Raw genomic sequence first — 24,689 nt, forward strand, 5'->3', positions numbered from 1 at the left:
GATGACAGGTGGCCTGTCTCCAGGCCTGTACTCAAAGCCTTCCTCACCAGTACTCACCCTCCATGGGGATTCCTTGTTTTAAGGAGGCAGAGGGGTAGAGAAATTAAATGGTACGGGGTAATCAAATGTGGAGAAGGATATGTGGGTGATGGCAGTTGGTGGTGAGAAGAGCTCCATTCTGTTTCCCCTTTCCCTTAGTTCTCTAGAGCAGTACGTTCTCTGCAGTAAGCAGAGCTGCAGGGGAGCACAGTTTAGTGAGGAGCCAGGGATGTAGCAGGGAAAGCCTGAGGTACAAATAATATTCACTGACAGACTTGGATCTACATATCCTTGGGGTCATTAAAAGGAATGGCCATGAAGCTCCACTTTCTATCTGTATGGCCTTTTCCACAAGGTACTGATGGAAGATCTGAGGGGTGTTCTGGATTCTACCCTTCTTTAAAGTGAAATATTCTGTGTCTGTTGGTTCCAGGAAGCAGCTGTTCAAAAGGGGAGGTTTAATAAAGAGAAAAGAAAAGTGGTGAGGCTTATAAAGTTTGGTTTTATTGTTAGATGTAAGTCATTCTGGAAGGAATCAATCAGTCCTGCTATTGGCTTTGCAGGCTACTGGCAGCAAAGGTAGTAGCTCTTGCTGTGCAGACCAACGAGGGTTTAGAAGCTAGAGTACACTGAGTCCCATCTTTCAAAGTGAAGTGCAACATACCCAATTCACAGCTGGTGGAACTGGGAGCCACCAAGGTTTGGTTAGAACATAAGGCACTTTAACCAGGAGCTAGACTGCAAAGGTTGAGTGTGTTTTCCCATGAAGTTACCTAGACAAACCTAGATACTGCATTTGGAGAAAGCACTACCTCCAAGCTGGGGGTTATGTGTATGTCCCGCACACCATGCCTGCTCAAAGATAAAACTTTTTGGTAGGATTGTTTGCATGGTCAATTAGTAGTTGGCAAGGGGTGAACTGTTTTCCATAGACTGCCTCATATTTCCTCATCCGGTCCACCAACTTCTGGGCACCATACAGATCTGAGAAACGGAAGGGACCTAAAGAGACAACAGATATCAGATACTGAGGCAAAGAACAAAAGGAACGTTTACAGTACAGCAATATCAATCTTCAAGAAGTAGACAAACCTCCAAGACAAGGTGGGAAGCCAAGGCCAAAGACTGCCCCAATGTCTCCCTCTTCAGGGGAAGCCAGGACCCCTTCTTGTAGGCACATGACTGCCTCATTCACAAACCTTGTTATTAATCGGTACTGGATTTCTTCTGGGGTGGAGCTGCCAACAGGAAAGGCAATTAGTTTGAGGAATATCCCCTTCAAAGGGATGAAAAGATGGATGCACATAAGTAATGAATGATAATTGGATTTAAATTAAATTCAAACATTCATCAAAGGGTTTGTGCTGATTTTCTTTAGGGCTTGAACATAACTCCAGGCTTCTAATTTGAGAGGACTTGTTCACGAATCCTACTTTCTCTGTATAAGGCCCTCTACCAGGAAAAAGAAAGCAGGTCACAGCAGAGGGGCTGTAAATGCCTAAAATACTATAAAGAATTCTTTGTTGACTAACTGCTAATTATTCACAATGTCAATACAAAGGTTGGTTTTTTTATTCCTAGGAATGGGATAATGGAGTCAGTCTTTCTACCTGTTCTGGAGCAGAAATCTTAATTTGATTCTGCAAGTTGGATAGATTGATATCAAACCCTCTTAAAACCAAACAGTGTATAGGAGAGTGTTTGAAAAGTGTACTATTAAGCACTGTGAGATCACAGAAAAAATTATTCTTTTCCCTGCTAGAGAAATGCATTTTCACATGGGGCACCCCAATTGACTTACACCTCAGGCTGAGGAGACATCTTCAGATTTGCCAGAATTTCATCCACACCAGAATTCAAATTCCTGCTTTTCACTCCTGGCTGGTAGATGTAAAAGCCCTTTCCAGACTTGCGACCTGGAGGAGATAGTAAGAAAGAATCACTAGATTCTTAGGCTATTACCTGAATCCTTATCCTACTAGCCTCCTAAGAAGACTAGATGATGGAGGATCACCATTTCTTATGTGCCTATGTGCAAAGTGGTATTCTGGGTGCTGAGGAATATATAAAAATAATCTAGCAGGGGAGAGGAGACACACAAATAAATCAAAATCGAGCATGTATAGTGTAGAAGAAAGATAAAATTTGAATTTTACTCTAAAGGATACTGATGTTAAGAGATTCTAATTTTCCATTCTTGAATTTGTATCTCTAACCAAGGAAAGCTGCAATCTTCTCTTAGGGAACAGCAGCTAGTAAAGGAAGAAAAATATTAAGACTAGATAATTAGTGCAGCCTTTGGGACATCCCAAAGCAAAGATCTGGCCCCTAAGACACCAAGGTCTTATTCCTGGCCCTGCTGCTGTTTTGTTAACTTGACCACTGCAAGTGACTTAGCCAGGGTGCCTCAATCAGGCCCTAGTCTTTATGTCCGTATATGTAAGCCTAGAGATTTTAAGCAAAACTTAAAGACACCTTTTCTTCATGCTGGATTACAGAAGCATTCACAAAGTCTGCCGTAAAATGTACATGCCTGTCTGTCTGGTACATAGAAACATTTATCCAACCATGTCAAGGGATTACTGTGAGCACAGCAGACTGCCCTTTAGCTACGCAGACAAAAGTTGATCTTGAGCTGCCACCAAAAGTAGCTTCTCATGGAATCACTTTTAGAATTTTATCCAATCCTTGATTCCACCTTTAATAACCCATCTATTCCATTTAGGTCCCCTGGAATTCCTTTATCTTAAAACTGCTAGGGAAACTTGTGGTTAGCTGAGTTAACTCACCCAAGAAACCTCTGTTAACCATCTGTTTCAGCAGTTCTTGGTTTCCACCACCAAAGCGTTCTCCAAAGGCTTTGCCTAGCTCTTCTGATACATGCTGAGCTACATCAACACCAACTTCATCTACAAGTGTGGCAGCACCCACAGGAAAGCCAAAGCTGGTAGTCAGAGTGTCCAACTTCTTGGGCTCAGTACCTTCCTGCAAAAGACAAAAAGGAGCCATCATGACAATCAAGGTGCATCATCTAGAGAACAGAGGGCACAAAGCACAACTCAGGTCAAAGCCAGGCTTGATGGGCACACAGCCATGGAAAGGCAAAAAAGTTGTCCTTCCTGCCCTTCTTCAGCATTGGCTGAAGTCCACTGAAGGTGAAGCTCAATGACCAGTTAAGTGCCTAGAATATGCTGGTTGGCTCATCTTTCTACCAACCAATTCATGCCATGTACAGCCACCAGTGGAGAAGCCTCTGAACTACAGACTCAGGTGAGGAGTCACCTTAGACAAAAAGAAGCCTACACCCACGGGCTTGCTACTCTGCAGTGGATACAGAGTAATCTCTGAAGCTAAATTTCTCCTAGTTTAGGATGTGGACATCTTGTTATCCAGGGCAAATGCAATTGTAAAAAAAAGGGCTGTGGACAGGGAGCTTATGTCCCACTATGTTTTATGTGTCAATACTGTAAGGATTAGGATTACGTTTGAAGTTCCACAGGACTAGTTAAGAGAATAGAGTTTATCCTAGAATGTTTTAATAGGTAACACCAACCTGTAGAATTCGGAGGACTTCAGACATCATGGGTGCAAGACACCTGGTGGTATAGAAGCCTGGTCCATCCTGCCAAATGAAAGGATATAAAAATTTAATAGTACCTCAGCAGCTGATATTATTGGAGTATTAAATAGCTAACTGGCCCTTACTCAGGAATCATTTTAAAATTTAAGATGTCCTTTGCTCTTAATTTCAAATCAGCTTTAAAACTAAATGTAGAAACAGAGACATCCTCCAAGAAAAGCAGGGCAGTAGGAAGCCCTGTCCTGGGAAAGAACTCGACTTTAGTTTTGCTCCCCTGGCACGGTACTGTTAGTTACTCATCTGACAAACAGCCAGAGGGGAACAGAAGAGTAGGTGATGGTGATAGCCAAGGTGGAAGAAATGATACCAAGGAAGACTTACTCTTCTGGCTACTCATATTTGCAAAGAGGGGCCAAATATCATAGTGGAAAGAACATAGGCCTAAAAGTTAGAAGACCTAGATTCTAATCACATTCTGTTACCTACTAGTTGTATGACTTTGGGACATTCTCAACCTCTGAACTCCAGTTTCTTTATTTGTCAAGTGGGGATAATGGCTGCTCTGCCTACCCCAAAGGGTTGTTATGATGATCAAATAAGAAGATGGATGCGAAAGTGCTTGGCGAACTATAAAGTGATATATGCATGTAAAACATGATCACTAATGATGATAATAATTATCATTATTGCTGTTGTTTATTGTGAGCTGAAGGGAAGGGTCATGTGATACCTTTCCAGAACATGCAGGTATACGATCCTGTTACCTTAACCACTATGATCACTTTCCCCTGCTTGAGACCAACTGAGACTGCAGAGGCAACTGTGTCCTTGGAAGTTTTTTCTGTTGTGATGATCTCCAGTAGCTGCATCTTGTCCACAGGAGAAAAGTAGTGCATTCCAATAACCTAAAGTGGGACATAAAAAGCAATAAAGGCATTGGTACTTAGGGAAATTAAAAGCGATGCTCAAGATGGCTAAAGACGATTAATGTGGCAAATAACTTTCATATGGAGATGCATGCTCCTTAGTGAAAATTTTAGTACATTTGCAGAAATACCACTGATATGAGGTGTAGTTCTTCCTCACCTAGGTCTTGCTATTCCCATTAATAGTAAATACATATGTCACCTCCAAAGACCAGCGCTAGAATTACTATCAGAGCAGAATAGTTGGAAAATTATAAAGTTTACATTACATTAAGAATGTTTCATTCAGAACAGGGGTACATAAATACCTTTTATTTTCACAACTAAAATTATATTTTACACGAAGAACCTGGGGGGGTGGGGAGCAGGGGAAGATGTCACCCATTTTCAGTGAATCTAGGTTCATGCCAGTGATCACTACTAGTGATGTCTAGGCATCCTGGAGATTTATGGAAAAAGTAAGGAAGGCCCTTCACATGTTAGATGATTCTCTGACAAAATTATTGGGAGGACAAGGAAAACAGTTACATGAGATTGGCAGAGATGGATGGATTGTGATCTATATCAGAAGAAGAAACATTTAACTTGATGAGATCAAATATCCATTTGAGTATCTGAGTAAGCTACAAAATGCTCCATGGAGCATTTTAAAATTTACAATTTTGAACTTCAAGCTACCACAGGCATTGGTGCTTCCTTCTCCTATTGGAGTCAACTCAAGGATAGGGCTCTATCTGGAAATGGAAACTGCATAGGCCTCCTCTATCTTAGGCTCCACTTCCATCTCCACCTCCAACCCTCACCTACTATAGCTGACTGATAGGATTCTACCTGGAAGACATCATTCACAGAGAGGTCATCTTCACCTCAGGATCCTCTCTGGCCACTATAAACCATGGCCCTCCCAGCCCCAATGAAATCAACCAAGGAGGTCAAAAAAGGGAGATACTACAATAGAGGCTTCTTTAACCACTTTCTCATTAGAACCCTTAGGGGCCCCCTTAGTCCACAAGGTTTTTCCTGCTGGGCAATCTGCCAGGATTGGGGACCACATTTGGGAACGTCAAGAGCCAGGAGATGAAATGTCTCCTCTTTAATCTCTCCTAAAAGGGCTCCTTTCCTGGCTACCCAAAACATAATGATATACAGACAGTTCTCACTTTATGTAAATTCACATTATGCAAATTTGACTATATGTAAACAATTCTGAAAGTAATCTGTATAGCAAAAAAACCACCTATATTAACTTTACTGTACAGCACTGTGCTCTCTTTCCACTCCTGGCCCTTGACTAGGTACTCCATAGCCTCCCACCCCACTCACCAAAAAACAAAACAAACAAAAAGCCCCAAGAAAAAAATCTTCCAAATAAAAGCAGAAGTATGGATGCACCACTGTCACTGCTGGACTGGGTGCTTGGCTTGAGACCTCCAAGGCTGAGAGATGAGATCTTTGCCCTACTCTGCCTACTCACCCACATGTCTTCCATCTATGTTCTCGTACCACTGGTATCTCTGGTCCTAGCGTGTCACCCATCATCTCCTGTGTTCACGTCTATCCCCCATGTGTCTGCCCCTTTTGTATTCTTCCTCTCAGTTCTGGCCAGGCCTCCATGTGCCTGGTCCTGGCTCCTGCCTATATCTCCTTGTGCTCTTGCTTCTCAACATGTCCTTGAACCCCTCCCTCCGTGGGCACAGGCCCCTTTTCTGCCTATCTACCTCCCTAGGTCTGCAGAAAGGTTCACTTACAGAAAGTGAGAAGTGCCTATAGTCCTTATCTGTAAAAATCCCTTCAAAATGTTATCACCTTCTCCCACCATCCACTCATCGCTTTTGTTGCTAAATTCCTACACAGATGCACCTACGCTTGCTGTCTTCCCTTCTGTCCTACTAGTTGGAAAGGATTTTAGAGATCTGTTAATTAGTCCTAGCCCTTCATTTTGAGGAAACTGAGGCCCAAAGAGTTTAATGTGCCCAAGGTCACACAGGTTGTAAATGAGAGAGGTAAGATTTGAACCCAAGTACCCTGAGTCCAAATCCAATGGTCTTTTTTCACTCTACTATGTTACCTCTTCCATCTCAACTGCGGACCAGATTCTAGCACCACTAGTCTACTGAAACTGCTTTTGCAAAACTGACCTCTTAACTGCTTTAATCATTCCTCATGGTACAGTAGAAGGATCACTGGTCCAAGAGTGAGGGAATCTGGTTTCTTCTCTGCTATTTATTACTTGTGTGACTGGACGAGTCACTTAATGTCTCTGGGACTCAGTTTCCTCATCTGTAAAATGAGGGGCTTGAATTAGATGGCCTTTAGGGTTCCTTCCCTTTCTAAATCTATGAACCTCTTTTACCCTTAAGACCTCCAAGGTCTGCTTCAACTCTAAATCTATTATCTCAGATCCTCCTTGACCCTTTCAATACTACTGATTAATCCTTCCTCCTAGGTAGACTCTCCTTCCTTGGCTTTTATCATATTATCCACTGGTTCTCATTCTCCCCTGATTGTTGCTTAGCCTGTCTGTCTTTCTCTCATATGTTCCCTTGTTGATTTCAACCCTTCCATGGGTTCAATCATCACTTCTATGTAGATAACTCTTAAAACAATCTGACCTAGATGGCCGTTATCATACAGCAAACTTGCCTGTTGGGCATCTCTACCTGGCATGTCCCAATAGAAGCTCAAATTCAACATGTTCAAAATGAACTCAATTCTTCCCAAAACAAATAGGCCCTTCTGACCGTGGAGGCCATGAAGACCTGATTTCTAATGCCACTTTTGCCACTTGATAGTTGTGTGACCTTGGACATGTCAGTCAACTTCTGTAAGCCTCAGTTTCTTCATCTGCAAAATGGGGATATAATATCTATAGTATCTTCCTAACAGAGTCACTATGAGGCTTAAATTAAACATGTATGTGAAGTGCTTTGCAAATATTAAAATGTCACATAAACATCAGTTACTATTCTTTTACTCTTTGGCCCCACTAACCCATTAACTACCAAATTGTTAAATAAATTCTACCTGCATGAAATTTCTCATATCTGTTCTCTTTTCTTCACTCACAATATCAATATCTTAGTTTAGGCCTAGATTATTGTAATCACCTTCTAACTGGTCTCTCCTCTGTCCAATCCATCTTTCACAGAGATACCAACCTGCTAAGCTACAGATCTTCCCATGTCATCCACCCTTCCCTTTCTCAGAAAATCTTCAGTAACTCCCTCCTATCTCTAAAATAAAATACAAACTGCTTAACCTAACATTAAAGAGTTCCTATAATTTGGTTTCAACCTACCTTTCTAGCCCTACTTACTCCATATTTACTTTACTCTCTATTTAGGATAAACTAGACTACTAATTATTCTCCAAACTCAATCAGGCATTTCCTACTTTACACAGGAAGTTTCCTATGGCTAGGATATACTCTTTCCACTTCTGGCTTTCAGAATCCTTATTTTCTTTCAGGGCACAGCTCAGGTTCATGTCCTTTGTTAATGAAATATTCCCTAATCTCCCCAGCTAAAGGTCATTTCTACTTAGATTTTCTTCAAGCACTTGCTCTAGATCTCACCTTTGCCACCATCATATTCTCCCTTATAGGTCATCTTTGGTATATACCTTTTACCTTAGTAGAGCACAACTCCTGGAGGGCAAGGATTGTCATTTAAAAAAATCTTTGTATCACCAGCACCAAGTGCCTTTAACTGTTCCATTAAACTGAAATTATGCTTTGTTATGAAACTATGAAAGTCCTTCAATTCAAAGTTTATAATTTCTTCTCTAGAGTGGGCCCTTATCTTTTTAGCCATAAAATTTATCTTGACTTCTATGAGGCTATCCTTGCCTGGTTTTCCTTTCTTTCTGATTACTTCTATGTCTCTTTTACTGGGTCTTCTTCCTCTTGTCCTCTTTTAAGACAGGCATTTTCCCAAATCTCTATTCTTGACTCTTATTTTTTCTAAACTCTAGTTATCTTCTACCTTGTGGCTTTACCTATTACCTCTATGAGGACTCCCACATCTATACTTCTAACTTGAACACTTCTTTTTAGCTCGAGATCTAAATGTCCAGGTTCTTCTGTATATTTCAACCTCATTCATCCAAGATTGAAACATGATTTCTGTTAAAGGCATTACTATTTACCCAGTCATCTGTAATCAAAATTTCAGTCATTTTTACTCCTCAACCCACATATCAAATAAGTCCAACTGATTCTACATTTTCAGTCTCTTGCACTCTTTCCCTTCCTTTCCATTCTTTTTGTTACTCCAGCTCCAGCTTTCATTACCTTTTATCTTTGTTATTCTCATAACCTACTAACTGGCTCCCACTTCTAGTGTCCAAAGCATCCTATATGCTGTTGCTAGGTTTATCATTCTAAACCAGAAGTCTGACCAAATCAATTCTTCATTCAAAATCCTTCAGTGATCTTGTACTGCTATCCTGGGAGGCCTTTGGGCCAGGTAGATTGTGACTTCCTTAACCCATTTGATGAGATAAACCAAAACATATGCCTCTAATTTAGTATTTATGTCAGCAAGAGATACCTTTCTCCTTTATGAAAATAAAAGTTAATATTAATAATACCCTTTTGAGTGTATAAAACCATTGTTCTTTCTTTCAGGAAACTTCTTTCCATTTATACATTGCTAAATGGTTATATGTATGTTTTAAGATAAGGATAAACCCTTTGGAGAGAGGACTTTGTTTATTTGCTAGGGTAATAAAAGGCTCAATTTCCCCAATGTTTCCTTATCTGAAATACTCCAAATTGAAAGAGGAATACTGTTATCCTCTTACCCAACAGTTCCCAGTACCTTAGTTTAAGGTTCCTTTATTGGCTCAGTTTCCTACTTAGACTTGGTGAAGGTATTTGTAACTTTTGCTTGCTAAACCTGTCTTCTGACAACTACAATATGAATAATAATTTTTTTAAAACCTTAAGTAAACGCCAGAGAGATAAGAGCCATCTATACACTGGAACCTGCATGGCCACAAAAGACCCAGACAATAGCCTTCAGTAAATCTCATTGGAAAACCTAAGTTATGTATTAGGGATGGGGAACCTGTGGCCTCGAGGCCACATGTGGCCTTCCCATGTTTTGTGAAGTTTGGATTCAGTCAAAGGGCTGCATTTGAGGACCTAGAGACCACAGGTTCCCCAATCCTGTGTTAGGCTATTCTTTCACTTCCCTTGTAGGGATAGAGGCTTACCATATAACCATGTATACTGAAAACATTTGCTACTAAATGTTAGAGAAACAAAGGGAAGAGAAGGATCACCTCTCTAATTTCTGAAAATATGTCCCTCAAAGTTCCAGACAAGGGCCAACCAAATAAAATTCCAGTTACATTGGCATTCTTGGCCCTCCATAATCTAGTTCCCACCTATGTTTCTAGCCTTATATCAAACCACTCTCCATGATGTGCCTTAGGTGCCCAGGGTCATACCAGTATTACTTTCTGCTACCTAATCATGCCGTATGTTTTCTCAGCACTATACCTTTGCTTTCTATTCCTTGTTCCTATAACCCCGTCCTGCCAGATATCCCTGCCAACTGAAATACTGAAAACTGGAATCCCTGCCTTCTTATATTTTACAATCCAATTTCAAATACCATGTGGCCTTCTTTTGTTTTCATAGCCAGATATAATCTCTCCCTTCCTTTGAACTCCCAAAGCATTTTTACATTCTATGTTGTGTTATTGCATTAGATTTATATCCATGTCTTAATAATAGATTCCTGGAAGGCAGGGAACTGTATTTGTCCTTCTATATCCCACTAAGTACCTAGTAGAGTGCTTTGTACTTAATAGGCACTCAGCAAATAAATGTTTGTTGAACTGAATACACTACTACTTAAGTATTGTGTTAGGTATCCTCAACCCCAAAGCCTAGATTTTACTTTTCTTCAAAGTATTTGAAAAACAAACTCTCATTCAAACTCAGTTCAACAATCATTTATTGAGATTCTGTGATATACAGAGCATCATTCCGGGCACTGAGGAAGATAAAAAAGATAGAAGGAAGTCAGGCTCTGCTCTCAAAGAGCACAAAGCTTTGCTGGGGGATTAAGGTACAAGTGAGTACACAAAGTATGATAAGCACATAAGAAAAGGACCAAGTCTTAGGTAAGGACTTAGAGGGGAATAGTCATCAGGAACTAGGGAGAGGGGAGAAAGATACCTGGTAAGGCTTCCTGAAGGGAGCACTATTTGAGTTAGGGTTTCAAGGATGAGCAGAGATTAAAATGGAAGAAAGAAAAGAAGAGATTAGATAGAATGACAGTATAAACAAATCAGGAAGTATATGGCAAGGAAGATAAGTTAGGTTAAAGTACAGGACAGGGAGAGATTGCTCATTATAAGATTATTATGATTACACAGTAGGAGATGAGGTGAGGAAAACAGGGTGATACAATTGTGAATGTCAAATAAAGATGTCTGAACTGTATTTGGAAGGCAAGAAGGAGAGTCACTGTAGGGATGTGAGCAGTCACATCACAGAATCTGGAAGCTAGAGAAGATGAGGGAAACAGAGGGAGCTATCTGGAGACTGGCAGCAATTTGAAACAAAGAGAACGAGGTTCTAAGGGGCATAGCTATTATCACTTCCACTTTGTGTGTTTATATTTACTAGATAAATTCAGTTGTAATACTAGGAATGGAGAGGCTACCTGCAGAGTGAGGGAAAAAGACAGGGTAGATTTAGAGAAGAACAACAAAGAAGTTAACTAATTAGATAACTGGATTTTTACTTGTAGATTGGATTCTGTTTTACATGTGTATACTGTTATATTTTTTATAATAAATACTTTTTCTTATGTACTTGTGTCTTATTTTTCCTGTCAGCTAAATAAATTTAGTCTCCAGGAGTGACAGAGAACTATAGGAGCCATGTAGAAATCAGTAGCAAGAAGAAACATAGTGGACAGAGAGATTATGGTACGGTAGAAAGTGCACTGACTTAAGTTAAGAGGACCTGGATTTAAATCCCATCCAACACTACCTATGTGACCTTGGACAACTGAATCTCCTTTGGCTTAAGGTTTTTCATCTGAAAAGTGAGAGGGTTGGGTTAAATGGCCTCTGAAGTTCCTTCTCGCTACAGAGCTAAGATCTGTAGTATCCAAAGTGCTTTGTACATAGTATGTGTTTAATTTTGTTGAACTGAAGAAGTGCTTCTAGGAATAAAGAAAAGGCATAGCTAGCTACCCTCAGTGAGTTTAAATTACCAGGTCCTGATGAACCATATCCAAGGATAGTGAAAGAATAAGATGTGATTACTACAGTACTATCTGTGGTGTCTGAAAAATATGGGAGAATGGAAGAGGTGCTGCAGCATCAGAGCAGTTTGTTTCGAGTGGCTATTCATATTTGTTACAAGGGCTTTATTTTTCTTGTCTGTCTCTGTCCCACCCCCTACACCTCCCTTTTCCAATAGTGGGGGTGGAGCCAGAGGAAGACAAAATCAATTTTTGTTTATTGAAATAAAACCTTAATTTTTAAAATCCCATTTTTTTTTTTAACAAAGGAGAGGAAGTAGTCTGCAGACTGTAGTACAGTCAGTTTGACTGATTCTTGGCAAAATTCTTAAATACATTATTAGAGAAATGGTTTGTGAGCATTTGAAAGGAAAGTAGTGAGTAAAGCTACCATAGCTTTACCTGTTGGTAATGCTAAGCTAATTTCCTTTCTTAACAGTAACCAGATTGGTAGACTGGGGAATGCCACAGAAGCTGCATACTTAGGCCACCTGGGGGTCTTCAACAAACAAGAGGCAAAAGAGCATGATTTTCTACCTAAAAAGATTCTCCCATTTCATTAAATTTTAAAAAGCATTTATTAAGTACTGTGTCCCAGGAACTGTTCAAGATACTAAGGATATGAAGAAAAATAGCACTTGGCCTCAAGAAGCTTACTTACATTTAGAGGAAATCCTTCAGATGAACAAGTGACACAAATATCCCAGGGCAGCATTCATATTTACACTGTTCTACTCTCTGGCTTTTCAGATGGCCTATCTCTTAATTTAGAATCTAATGCAAGTTCTGAAATATTTTTTAATAACTAAAGCTGTAATACAGAGACCATACAATAGTATATTTATCCAGCATCATGGGATGTTCCACAAAAGCAGTATTTCCAGGTAACAAAAGCTAACTCCTTTAAATGCTAAAGTGTTTTCATTTTAATCATTTTGTTTGGGATTATATAAAATGCAACATACCCTCCCTTGTCCTCATAAACAAGATGCAATGGAAATTGATTCAATTATTTCTTGATGACTCAAGAATCATTAAGATTAACATCAATTATCTGTACTGTGGCATAAAAGGAATGTGGCATGGGGGGGTGGAGCCAAGATAGAGGAGTAAAAGGAGGGACTTCCCTGAGCTCTCCCCCAAGGCCCTCCAAATACCTGTAAAAAACTACTCTAAACAAATTCTAAAGCTACAGAACCCGCAAAATGACAGAGTGAAACAAATCCCAAGCCCAAGACAACCTGGAAAGTCAACAGAAGGGTCTATTGCATTGGGCAGGGAGCAGAGCGAAGTCCAACATGGGTCACACCAGCACAGACAGGCTGGAGCAGGCCTCAAGGGACTGAATCATTGACAACTGTGGCAATTTCTAGACTTCTCAACCCACAAACACCAAAAAGGTCAGTGGGAAAACTCTCTGGGACCTGAGTGTAAGAAGAGAGTGAGGTCTGGCTGGGTCAGCCTCTGCTGGTGATGGTGGCCTCAGCCAGTGGTGGCAGCAGCAGCAGCAGCAGCCACAGTAGCTGCTTCCTGAGCTCTGCGCCCACAGATGGTGGGGGATTGAGTGGCTGATACAAAATCCCTGAAGCCTGGGACAGTACACCCACCCCCACCTCACTGGAAGCAGAGTCCTACCTTGACAAAGAGTTAGAAAGTCAAGTATCTGGCTGAGAAGATAAGTAAACACCTTAAAAGAACGCAGACTATAGAATCTTAATTTGGTGACAAAGAAGATATAAACAGAAAATCAGAAGAAGACAATAGAGTCAAAGCTCCTACATCAAAAGCCTCCAAGAAAAATAGGAATTGGTCTCAGGTCATGGAAGAGCTCAAAAAGGATTTTTAAAATCAAGTAAGAGAAGTAGAGGAAAAATTGGGAAGAGAAATGAGAGCGATGCATGAAAATCATGAAAACCAAGGCAACAGCTTGCTAAAGGAGATCCCAAAAAATACTGAAGAAAATAACACCTTAAAAAATAGACTAACCCAAATGGCAAAAGAAGTCCAAAAAGCCAATGAGGAGAAAAAATGCCTTAAAAAGTAGAATTGGCCAAATGGAAAAGGAGGTCCAAAAGCTCACTGAAGAAAATAATTCCTTCAAAATTAGAATGGAGCAAATGGAAGCTAATGACTTTATGAGAAATCAAGAAATTATAAAACAGAACCAAAAGGATGAAGAAGACAGTGTGAAATATTTCACTGGAAAAAAACATTAACCTAGAAAATAGATCCAGGAGAAATAATTTGAAAATTATTGGACTACCTGAAAGCCATGATCAAAAAAACGGCCTAGACATCATGTTTCAAGAAATTATCAAGGAAAACTGCCCTGATATTCTAAAACCAGAGGGTAAAACAGAAATTGAAAGAATCTACCTATCACCTCTGGAAAGAGATCCAAAAAGGAAAACTCCTAGGAATATTGTACTCAAATTCCAGAGTTCCCAGGTCAAGAAGAAAATACTGCAAGCAGCCAGAAAGAAACAATTTGAGTATTTTGGAAATATAATCAGGATGGCACAAGATATAGCAGTTTTTACACTAAGGGACTGAAAGGCTTAGAATATGATATTCCAGAAATCAGAGGAGATAGGATTAAAACCAAGAATCATCTACCCAGAAAAGCTGAGGAAAATCCATCAGGGAAAAAATGGACATTTTTGATGAAAAGACCAGAGCTGAATAGAAAATTTGACTTGCAAATACAAGAATCAAGAGAAGCATGAAAAGGTAAACAGAAAAGGGAAATCATAAGAGACTTATTAAAGTTGAACTCTTTACATTCCTACATGGAAAGAAAATATTTGTAACCCTTGAGAGTTTTCTCAGTATTCACATAGTTGGAGCAAATAGATAAATGGATAGATAGATAGATAGATGGAACAGGATGAGTTGAATATGAAGGGATGATATCTAAAAAATAAAATTAAGGGGTGAGAGAGGAATATATTGGGAGGAGAAAGGGAGAGATAGAATGGGGTAAATTATCTCACATAAAAGAGGCAAGGAAAAGGTTTCACAATGGAGGGGAAGAGGGCAGAGGTGAAAAGGAATGAGTGAACCTTACTCTTATTGTATTTGGCTTAAGTGGGGGTATAACATAGACATTCAATTGGATATTTTACCCTACAGGAAAGTAGCGGGGAAAAGGACAAGGGAGGATGATAGAAGGGAGAGCAGATTAGGGGAGGTGGTAGTCAGAAGCAAACACTTTAGAAGAGGGACAGAGACAAAGGAGAAAATAGAGTAATTGGGGTGCAGGATAGAATGGAGGGAAATATAGTTAGTCTTTTACAACATGACTATTATGGAAGTGTTTTGTATAACTACACATGTATAACCTATATTGAATTGCATGCCTTCTCAATGAGGGTGGGTGGGGAGCGAAGAAGAGAGGAAATTTGGAACTCAAAGTTTTAAAAACAAATGTTAAAAAACTGTTTTACATGTAACTGGGAAATAAGATATAAAGGTAATGGGCTATAGAAATCTATGTTGCCTTTCAAGAAAGTAAAGGGGAAGGGGATAAAAGGGGGGATGATAAAAGGGAGTGCAGATTGGGGGAAGGGGTAATCAGAATGTATGCCATCTTGGGATGGGGGGGAGGGGAGAGATTGGGAGAAAATTTGGAATTCTAAATCTTATGGAAATGAATGTTGAAAACTAAAAGTAAATAAATATTTTAAAAAGTAATGAGGCATTTAGAGGTTAGAGTTGTCTGTCACTACATCAAAATGGCCCTAGACTTTGCATCTAATTTGTTTCTTATCTTACTGTCAGCTCTCAATTCTCAAAGCTTTTCCTATGTTTATCTATAGCAATGCCCTTTTGTTGTTCAGTAATTTCAGTTCTGTCTTACTCTTTGTGACCCCATTTAGGATTTTCTTAGCAAAGATATTGGAATGATTCATCATTTTCTTCTCCAGCCAATTTTACAAATGAAAAAACTGAGGCAAACAGGATTAAGTGACTTGCCCAGGGTCACACAGGTATTGAGTGTCCGAGGCTAGATTTGAACATAGATCTTCTTGGCAATCTATCTACTGAGCTACTTAGTTCCCTGTAACAGTTCCCAAACTCCTTCTAATCAGTGCTTCTCATCAACTTTACGCTAGGAAAACAAATACTTAAAATATGTTAGACTTGTGTCTAGAAAGGATTAAATAGACTCAAAATAAGAATCTCTCCTAAGAGCAAAGTACATGGACCCTGAGAAGTATCTATTTTGACTGCCCAAAAACTTATTTTTTGGGGGGGCCTATTTCCTGGTTGTTAGTTGACTTCTAAACAGATGAGACTGTTAACTAAGTGGCTCCGCACTGATTAGTTTATATTGAATGACTAGGCAAAAGCTCAAAATTGCCCAAAGTAGAAACATGGAGACTGGGAATTCTCCAAATGGGAAGTGACATTAATGAGCTTTTGTCTGTCAAAGGCTGAAGTTCCATGTTTATATAGCAAGAGTTCCAAAAAGCCAACTATTTTCCCAATATACCACCGTATATCACCAATTTTCCTCAACTCTTCTCTTCATTGAATCTTCTGAAACTTTGCTTTTGTTCCCAAAGCTTCTTGTTTCCTCTGTCCAAGCACGTTTTAGTTGTTCCCATTCACTTTGGTTAACAGTATTTTCTTGCACATCACTCTAAATGCCCAGAGAAAGCTTCACTATACCATTCTCACCCTCTCATGACATTGCTCTTCCTAGCCATCTGATAAAGTGATTTTTCTTTCTTCACCAAACCAGTCCTGGATTATTGTTGCCTTACTGAGGACAGGGAACAGCCCATCTCTTTGTTTGGAGGCCTGTCCAATTGAACAACAGGCATATAAGTCAGGAAACTCTTGGTATATCACTGGTGTTTCCCTATTAAGTGAAATTCTGTACATTAAATGAAATGATTCTCCATCTGTTTGGGTCTAAATGACCTTTCATTTATGTGATTAGAAGTAACTGGAAAGCAGGGGAAAGAACATTGGATCTGAAGTCAAGAAATTTGGTTTAAGTACAGGCTCTGCCACCTACTGTGTAAACCTCAAACAAGTCCCTGAGCCTCTCTGAACATCAGTTTCTTCACCCATAAAATGCAGATAATAACCATACTTCAAAGGAGCAAATATTGATTCAGTATTCACTGTGGATTTAAAGGCATTGTGGGATACAAAGGCATGCAAAGCACTTGTTCTCAAGTACCTTATAATCTACTGGAGGCATATGACATGTATACAGATAAATGAAAAGAAGATAATATAAAAAGAAAGAAAACGAACAACTGAGGTAAGCAGGGTCAGGAAAGATTTCATATGAGAGTTGTCATCTGAGCTGAGTCTTCAAGATTTTAAGAGGTGAAATGAGGAAAGAATGACTTCTGAGCATGAAAAAGACAGCTTATGTAAGCATGGAGATTCCAGAAAGTGGATGCTGAGCTTTGAGAACAGCTAACAGATTAGCCTGACTGAAGTATAGAGCATAGGATGGAGAATGTGAAATGTGAAATAAGTCTAGATAGCTTGAAAACAAATTACAGAGGGCTTTAAATGGCAGGCTGAGTCTCTACTTTTTAACCTGGAAGTAAGACAGAGTCACTGAAATTTCTTGAATAGGTGAGTGACATGGACAGATAGGAAGCTGTGTGGAGGATGGATTGGAAAGGCGAGAGACTAGAAGTAGGGAGACCAATGAAAAGGCTAACTGTAATAACCTAAGTGAGGGAAGATAAAAGCATGAACTAAGGTAGTGGTGGTGTGAGGGAAGAGAGAGAGAGAGATATGAGAACTCCTGAGGAGGCAGAAATGGCAAAATATGGCAAATGATGAAGGAAAGGGAGAGGGAAGAATCAAGGATCATTTGGAGACTGCACACCTGAGTGACCTTTAGGGTAGTAGTGCCCTCAACACAAATGTGTTTGGAGGAAGAAAAGCTTTAGGTGGACACAAAAACAAATTTTCTTTTGGACATGCTGAAAACGAGATACTGATGTAATGTTCTTGGTGGCATGTCCAGCAAGCAGTCTGTCATATGGATTTAGATGTTCAGGGGAGTTACAAAAGTTGGCTATTTAGTTATAGGAGACATCTAGAAAGACATAATTAAATCCATGTCTCTGAAGGGCCCTGAAGACCAAAGAAGAATAGATGTAAATTGCTTTGTAACTCATAAAGCATCATACATCAGCCATAATTTTGTTAGGTAAAGTTTTAATAAACTAAACAATGTTACATATATATAATTTTATCTTTAGCTCGAGTCACACATTTATTAAGTGCCCAGTATGTGGAGAACACTGTGCTAGGCCCTGTAGGAAATACAAAAAGCAGTAAGACGATTGTCCTCAATAATATTTAGTAGGAAAAATAAGATATACATGCAAATAATGACTATACACAACCGAATAATGTACATAGAAAGTACATAGTACATACACAATACCTTTTGAAGTCTGAGCTTCAGCTCTTTTGGAAAGATTTACATCACACCTCACTGTTACCAATCAATAATTTCTACCTTTTAGGAAACTCATAACTCAAAGATCACCCATTTTTTGTCTTCTACAGAAAACTCTAAGTAGTAAGGTGTTTTCATAATTCATATTTATTAAACTCCACAAAACCTAACTAGAAGCTTAAGAAGGGCAAAGCTTACCTTTTCAGGTCTTTTGCTAACAGAAGCAATTTCACCAATTGGGAGAGCTGATGTATTACTAGCAAAGATACAATGAGCTGGAACCACCTGACAAAATAAAACAAAAGTCATTAAAAATGCATATCAATCTGTCCCTAAAGAGTACAATGCAAAGCCAATCAATAAAGCTCAATCCAGCTGTTCATTCCATATTGTCCTGATAGTAATCATTCATTATTGTACAGCATAATCATTATCATTTTACCAGCTCCACGATATCCTAATATTAAATGCTGTTTGTGTTCAGAAAAAAAAAATCAGTAGTGATCACTGAAATCAACCTGGATTCACTGGGAATGAGTGACACCAAACTAATCTCATCCTTTTTTCGTAACAACTAGAATGATGGATCAGGACAACGGTGTCTTAGATACTATGATCATTCATTTTTTTTGTTGATTATAATGAAAGTTATATTTTATTTTTAACAGAGTATCTGACAAAATTTCCCAGCGTATCATTGGGATGGTAAGATGAATAAATATAAGTTGGATGATCACACTGTTAGATGGAATCACAAGTGCAACTGATAAGGACTGATTCAACAGTTTATTCCTCTAAAAATCAAATCTAATTGCACATATGGTCTCCTGGACTCAGATAAGGGGAAAATTTGTAGTCAGTGGAGCAGGGGAGGGAGGAGAAGAAGGGAAAGTACATACAGTTAAAGAAAGAGTATGTTCTTTTAAGTATTGGAGAGGAAGAGAGGAAGAATACTACATACACTAATGGCCAATTAAGAGTGTGATGGCGAGGGGAAAACCATTCTCCCAAACTAGAGAATAGAAGGAGTCAGGAAACTTCAGCTAGAGAACCTTATAGCACAAAGCAGAAGGGAACTGCAGGAATCACACTGTCAATTAATACTTCAATCAAGCCAGACAGCCTCCTCTAGGAGAATTTCAGTGTTTTGCAGCTGCTCGACCCTCTCATGTTCGACACTTCTATCAATGACTTAGATAAAAATGTAATAAGCTATTTTATCAGTTTTGAAAATAATAAAAATCTAGGAGGGACAGAAGGTACTCTAGGTGGGAGAACCAAACTTCAAGTAGAAATTCAGTTGAATCAAGATTCAAAATGCTTAACATGCTAAAAAAAAAAATAGGCTGAAAACGAGATAATGAAATTCAGCACGTAGAAACGTAATTCTTACATTTAAGGTTAAAAAAATCAATGTCATAAGCCAAGAGTTAAGCATATGGTGCTAACATTGAGACAAATACCTGATTAAGCTTAAAGTTATTTATCTAGGTCTATTTGATCCATAATTAGCTGACTCCTGCGATCGGATGGAAGCAAATCTTTGAAAGGCCAAGAGAAAAGATGTCTGGTGCCCCATGTGACTAAGATGAGAAAGAAAGAGAGAATGATTGGAAACCAAACTTCTAAATAAGCCCTCGTAGAAAAAAGCTGAAGACAGGAATCAGAAAATGAGAGCAATTACCATTAGAGAGCTCAAGAGCTTCCAAGAGGAGCGCCTGGAACAGTGTCCGGATACATTACTGCATGGTTAGCCAAAAGCATGAGCAGCAAGTGCAACAGACCTGAGCATTTCTGCTTTACAGCAAGGATGGAGAGCAGGGATCCATTGTAGCAATCTGCAGAAACTGTGCCAGATTTGTGTTTCTGCTGGTGTCAACTACATATGTACAAAGCACAGATTGGTCTCCATACTAAAGAAGATGAAAGGGCTGGAAGAATGCCCATTCAAGTCTTCAGGGATCATAAAATCATACACACAGACGTCATCCAGTCTAGCCTCTTTATTTTATAAATGAGCCCAGAGAGATTAAGCAATCTGCCTAAGGTCACACAGTTAAGGGACAGAGGTGGGACCCAAACTCAGGTCTTTTACCTATGAATGTAGTGTTATTTTCATTGTTCTATACAGAATGACCTATCCTTGGAAAAAAAAAAGGTAGAGATGTTTCAGGGAAAAATAAAGAGGAAGAAAAATCCAAAGAGGCAGAGAGGAACCATAATCTGTGAGCAGGTATTTAGAAGAATATGTCAAAGAGGAAAAGGATGGGAAAGAGGCCCACTGAACTGTTGGATCTGTATAAAACTCTTATGATTCTTTTTATAGAGAGTTCTTTTTATTGCTGTGTGGTGAAACCTATGGACCTCTTTGTAGAATAAATGCATAAAATGAACGTATTTATTTTAAATGCATAAAAATAAAATACGCAGGACAACAGAGGAAACAAATTATATTTTGGATTCTCAGGTGCTACTAGGAGTAAAGTCATATAGTACTTGTCACAGAAAGATGACAGGAGTTAGGGGAAGGGAAACCTAGTAAGAAACTGTTATGGTTATAAAAGGAAGGCATCTTCTCAGACAGAAGGGAGAAGTACTGTCACTAACCTCAGCAGTGACCTGTACTTCTGGATGCCTAGAGGCATTTCAAGAAGGGCTCAGTTCTTTTATAGTGTCACAAAACATCTAGATAAACCCTAGATGTGGATGAGAGGTTCCTAACACATCCCCTTTGCAGCTATTCAGTACTCTATTCTAGAAGTATGCTGGGATACAATGTTCTCAGTTTCTGTCTCCTCTCTGGCTCTACAAAGCTCACAGCTCTGCTGTTGCCTCGGATGCCTCGTGTTCAGGACAGTGAGAAGCTCGCTACGAGTTTTTTTTAGCTCTACTCATCTTCATTCCCATTCTTTTTTATGCCAAGAGATTTATCCTGCCCTGCCCCCACAAGACTCTATAACCTCCCTATGCCTTGTATCACTGCTCCTTTTAAAAATAGAAACGTGCCACCAGCTAAGGCTTTTTTCAGGTCCCAGATATCCAGACTGCAACTTAGTATTATAGAGAGTAGTCAGTAAATAAGCATTTATTAAGAGTCTATTATGTTCCAGGCACGGCTAAGCAATGGGGATACAAAGAAAGGCAAAAGACAGAGCCTGCTCTCAAGAATCTCACAGTCTAATGGCAGAAACAACATGAAAACAACTATGTAGCAACAAGCTATATCCAGAATAAACTGGAGATGATCGGTAGGGTAAACCTCTAGCTAGCATTAAGGAGGAGCAAGAAAGGGAGATGGAACTTTAGTGGAGGCTTGAAAGATGCCAGGGAAGGGAGGAGGTGGGAATGGGGGGGAGAATAAGGAGAATATTCCAGGCATGAGGAACAGCCAGTGAAAACAGTTCAGGAGATGGAGGAATAGCAAGGTGGCCAGTGTTACTGCACTGCAGAGAATGTGGTAGGAAGTAAGAAGTAAGACTAGAAGCTTATTTTAAAGACCAACAGGAAAAGGGAAGAAGAGTATGCAAATTAACTCACAAAATCATACAATCTTAGGATTTTATGGACTCTAGGGATCATCTAGTCCAACCCCTATCAAAAGTATGAATCCCCTGTACAACAGCACTAACAAGTAGTTGTCTAGTGTCTACCTGAAGAATTCCAGTTGTCTCTGCTACTTCCTATGGCATTTTTGTACAGTTCTAGCTGTTAGGAAGTTTTTCCTTACACTGAATCAAAATCTACCTCAGCAACTTGTGCCCCTTGATCCTAGTTCATTTTACATTTCCTTATAAGCAATTCTTCCATAAATTCTGGCTTGCACTACCTCCACTCCACAGAAGACAATGTCACAAATGACATCAACACTACCAAAATCAAAAGGGCATTTCTTCATTTCAGGCCTGTATACTTTCTCAAAGTTTCTGACACCATGTTTTCCCTGGGTTCCGTTTCCAGGGCATTGTGCTTTCAGGTTACCTTCTTTAGATGTTATTTAGAACTTACTGGAAATGGGGGTGGGGGGTGGGAGGGGAGGAAGAAAGGAAAAGAGAGAGAGAGAAAGAGAAACAGAGAGAGACCGAGAGAGAGACACAGAGACACACAGAGAGAGACACAGAGAGAGAAAGAGACAGAGAGAGAGAGACAGAGAGACAGAGAGAGACAGAGACACAGACAGAGAGAGAATAAATATGAGAATGGTGAGATCAGAGAAGAGATCAGAGAAACCCCATCCTTGGTCCTGTTCTCTAAGGATTCTGGTAACTATCCACTTTCTCAGTTTCAACTGTCATTTACAGACAATACAAAAACCTTCCTAACTTTCCTTGAACTTTATTCCTTAGTCTAATAAAAGACTATCTAGACCTGAAAGTCTTAAGAGAAACACAAACTAAACATAATCAAAACGTCTGTTCATCTTCAGCCCCATAACTCCTTCCCTTCAAAGCCAAGTCTTCCAAAACAAAACAGTGAGAATAATTTCTGATTAATTACTATTATTAGTGGGAAGTAATTTCAGTCCACTATCTATCTATATAAATACATCTATATCTGTCTACCTAATCTATTTATCTATGTCTCACTGCCACATTTTGTCACGTTTTTGTTTACACCATTTCCTGAGCCCACTCTCCCAATTCTACAGACTTCTGGGTTCTTACCTGTACTAGGGATATCTTTCTTTCCAGATCCTCCTCCTTATTTTAATCTGTCTTCAACAATGATAACAAAGCTGCTCTCAATCAACAATTGCTTACACCATGTTGCTGTCTTCTTTAGTGATTTACAGTGACTGCTTACTACAGTATGAAGTAAAAATGATCCAATATTTCCACGGAATTCATAGATTAATGCTGACTGAGAAAGCTGCTTAAATTCCTCCCATCTACTTTTTATGCTGCAAAGCACTGAAGAAGCATAGCTGATTTCTACAGTCACCTTAGAATCTCAAAATCTGTGGCTGTGTTATGAGGTTTTGCTCTTTGAGTGGCTGAATTTTCCCAAGAACAAGAAAAAGGGTAGGATTTTAAGATGAAATATGCATAATGGATCAAATGGTTTTCCTTTTTCAAGATTTAGAACTACATATTGCACAGACATAACAGAAGCTGCTCTACTTGAAACCTATACTTAGAATGCTTGCTCCTAAATAATTTTGTTAAAACATTGGAATTTCCCCAAAGTCCTTTCTACTAAGTAAGAGTTAGGGCTTTTGGTTCCTAAAACACACTATACGAGGTAACCTGAACAGAAAGCTGATAACTCACTGATTCAACCTCCTTTAAAACTTGATGCTTAAGGCGAAGGTCCTCAAAAACAGCTTCAATCACCATGTCGGACTTTTCAAATCCCTGATAATCAAGTTGCCCGGTCAGGTTGCTGTAAATGGAATCTCTTTCAAATGATGTCAGGCTCCTCTTCTTCACTTTATCATCCAACCTGAGAACATACACTGCCAGTTAGAGTGCTACACAGACTGCATCAATTACAAGAGTGCCTACGTGCTTGTTGTGAAAGGAAACTGGCATAGTATCAAAACAGCAAAAAAGAGGAAAAAGCTTTCTGCAGCTCTAATAAACTAAGAAAGCACAATTTTATTAAGGGGAAGGTGGCCTACAATGGGTATTAGAAACCCAAGAATGAACAGAACTTGGTACTTAATATGCTCTTTAATTCAACATTTCCACAAAACTAGTTTAATCAGAAAACGGTTTTAGGCTTGAATTATATTGAGGGTACCTAGAAGTGTATGCTAAGGGAGTGGAATGCTTCTAAAATAAAAGAGATGGGAAAATTCTGGTGCCACAGAAAAGTCATCCTATTTTCATAACAATAATAATAGCTAATATTTATATGTTTGCAAAGTACTTTACATCCACTATAGCATCTGATACTTAAAACAAATTTGTGAGGTAGGTGCTATTGACTTCCATTTTACAAAGGCTGACAGAGGCTAAGTAACTGTGCACAAGGTCACATAGTTTGTACCTGAGCCAGGATTTGAACTCAGGTCTTCCTGATTCCAAGACTAGTGATGTATCCCCTCTGCCACCATGCTGCCTTCAAACAATTGAAAGCATACACACACAATATATATGTATGTATGCATGTATATACATACATACCTATATGTACACACATACATACACACATGTATATATATGTATATACATATAATATAAATCTACATGTGTGTATATAAAAAAGTGTATGTCTACATACATTTTACATACACATAAATTTATATTACTTCATTTATTAATACATGCATAGCTATGTATACATAAAAATAATATACTATCAACACATAGATAACTACATTAAAATTATTTTAAAATTTAGAGATAATTTAGAAGTGGAAAAATTTCACTTTTTCTTAAGGTATACCTTGATGATAACCTGAATCACCAGGTTTGTTTAGAACATTGCAA

General features: G+C 39.1%; 1 protein-coding gene across 2 annotated transcripts in view; it reads right to left on the minus strand.

Annotated features, from left to right (window-relative positions):
* Positions 1-521: 521 nt before the first annotated feature.
* Positions 522-24,689, minus strand: part of HADHA (hydroxyacyl-CoA dehydrogenase trifunctional multienzyme complex subunit alpha) — a 53,044-nt gene continuing 28,876 nt past the window's right edge. For both annotated transcript variants that reach the window (XM_072633933.1, XM_072633932.1), the window contains exons 13-20: positions 23,526-23,697; positions 18,457-18,543; positions 4,384-4,524; positions 3,593-3,661; positions 2,829-3,024; positions 1,841-1,955; positions 1,132-1,277; positions 522-1,041 (exon numbers count right to left, since the gene is read on the minus strand). In XM_072633933.1, coding sequence (XP_072490034.1) covers positions 896-1,041; positions 1,132-1,277; positions 1,841-1,955; positions 2,829-3,024; positions 3,593-3,661; positions 4,384-4,524; positions 18,457-18,543; positions 23,526-23,697 — 1,072 coding nt within the window. In that variant the 3' untranslated portion in view covers positions 522-895. The remainder of the gene's footprint in view (positions 1,042-1,131; positions 1,278-1,840; positions 1,956-2,828; positions 3,025-3,592; positions 3,662-4,383; positions 4,525-18,456; positions 18,544-23,525; positions 23,698-24,689) is intronic.

Source organism: Notamacropus eugenii, chromosome 1 (assembly GCF_028372415.1).
Source record: "Notamacropus eugenii isolate mMacEug1 chromosome 1, mMacEug1.pri_v2, whole genome shotgun sequence".
Lineage (NCBI taxonomy): Eukaryota > Metazoa > Chordata > Mammalia > Diprotodontia > Macropodidae > Notamacropus > Notamacropus eugenii.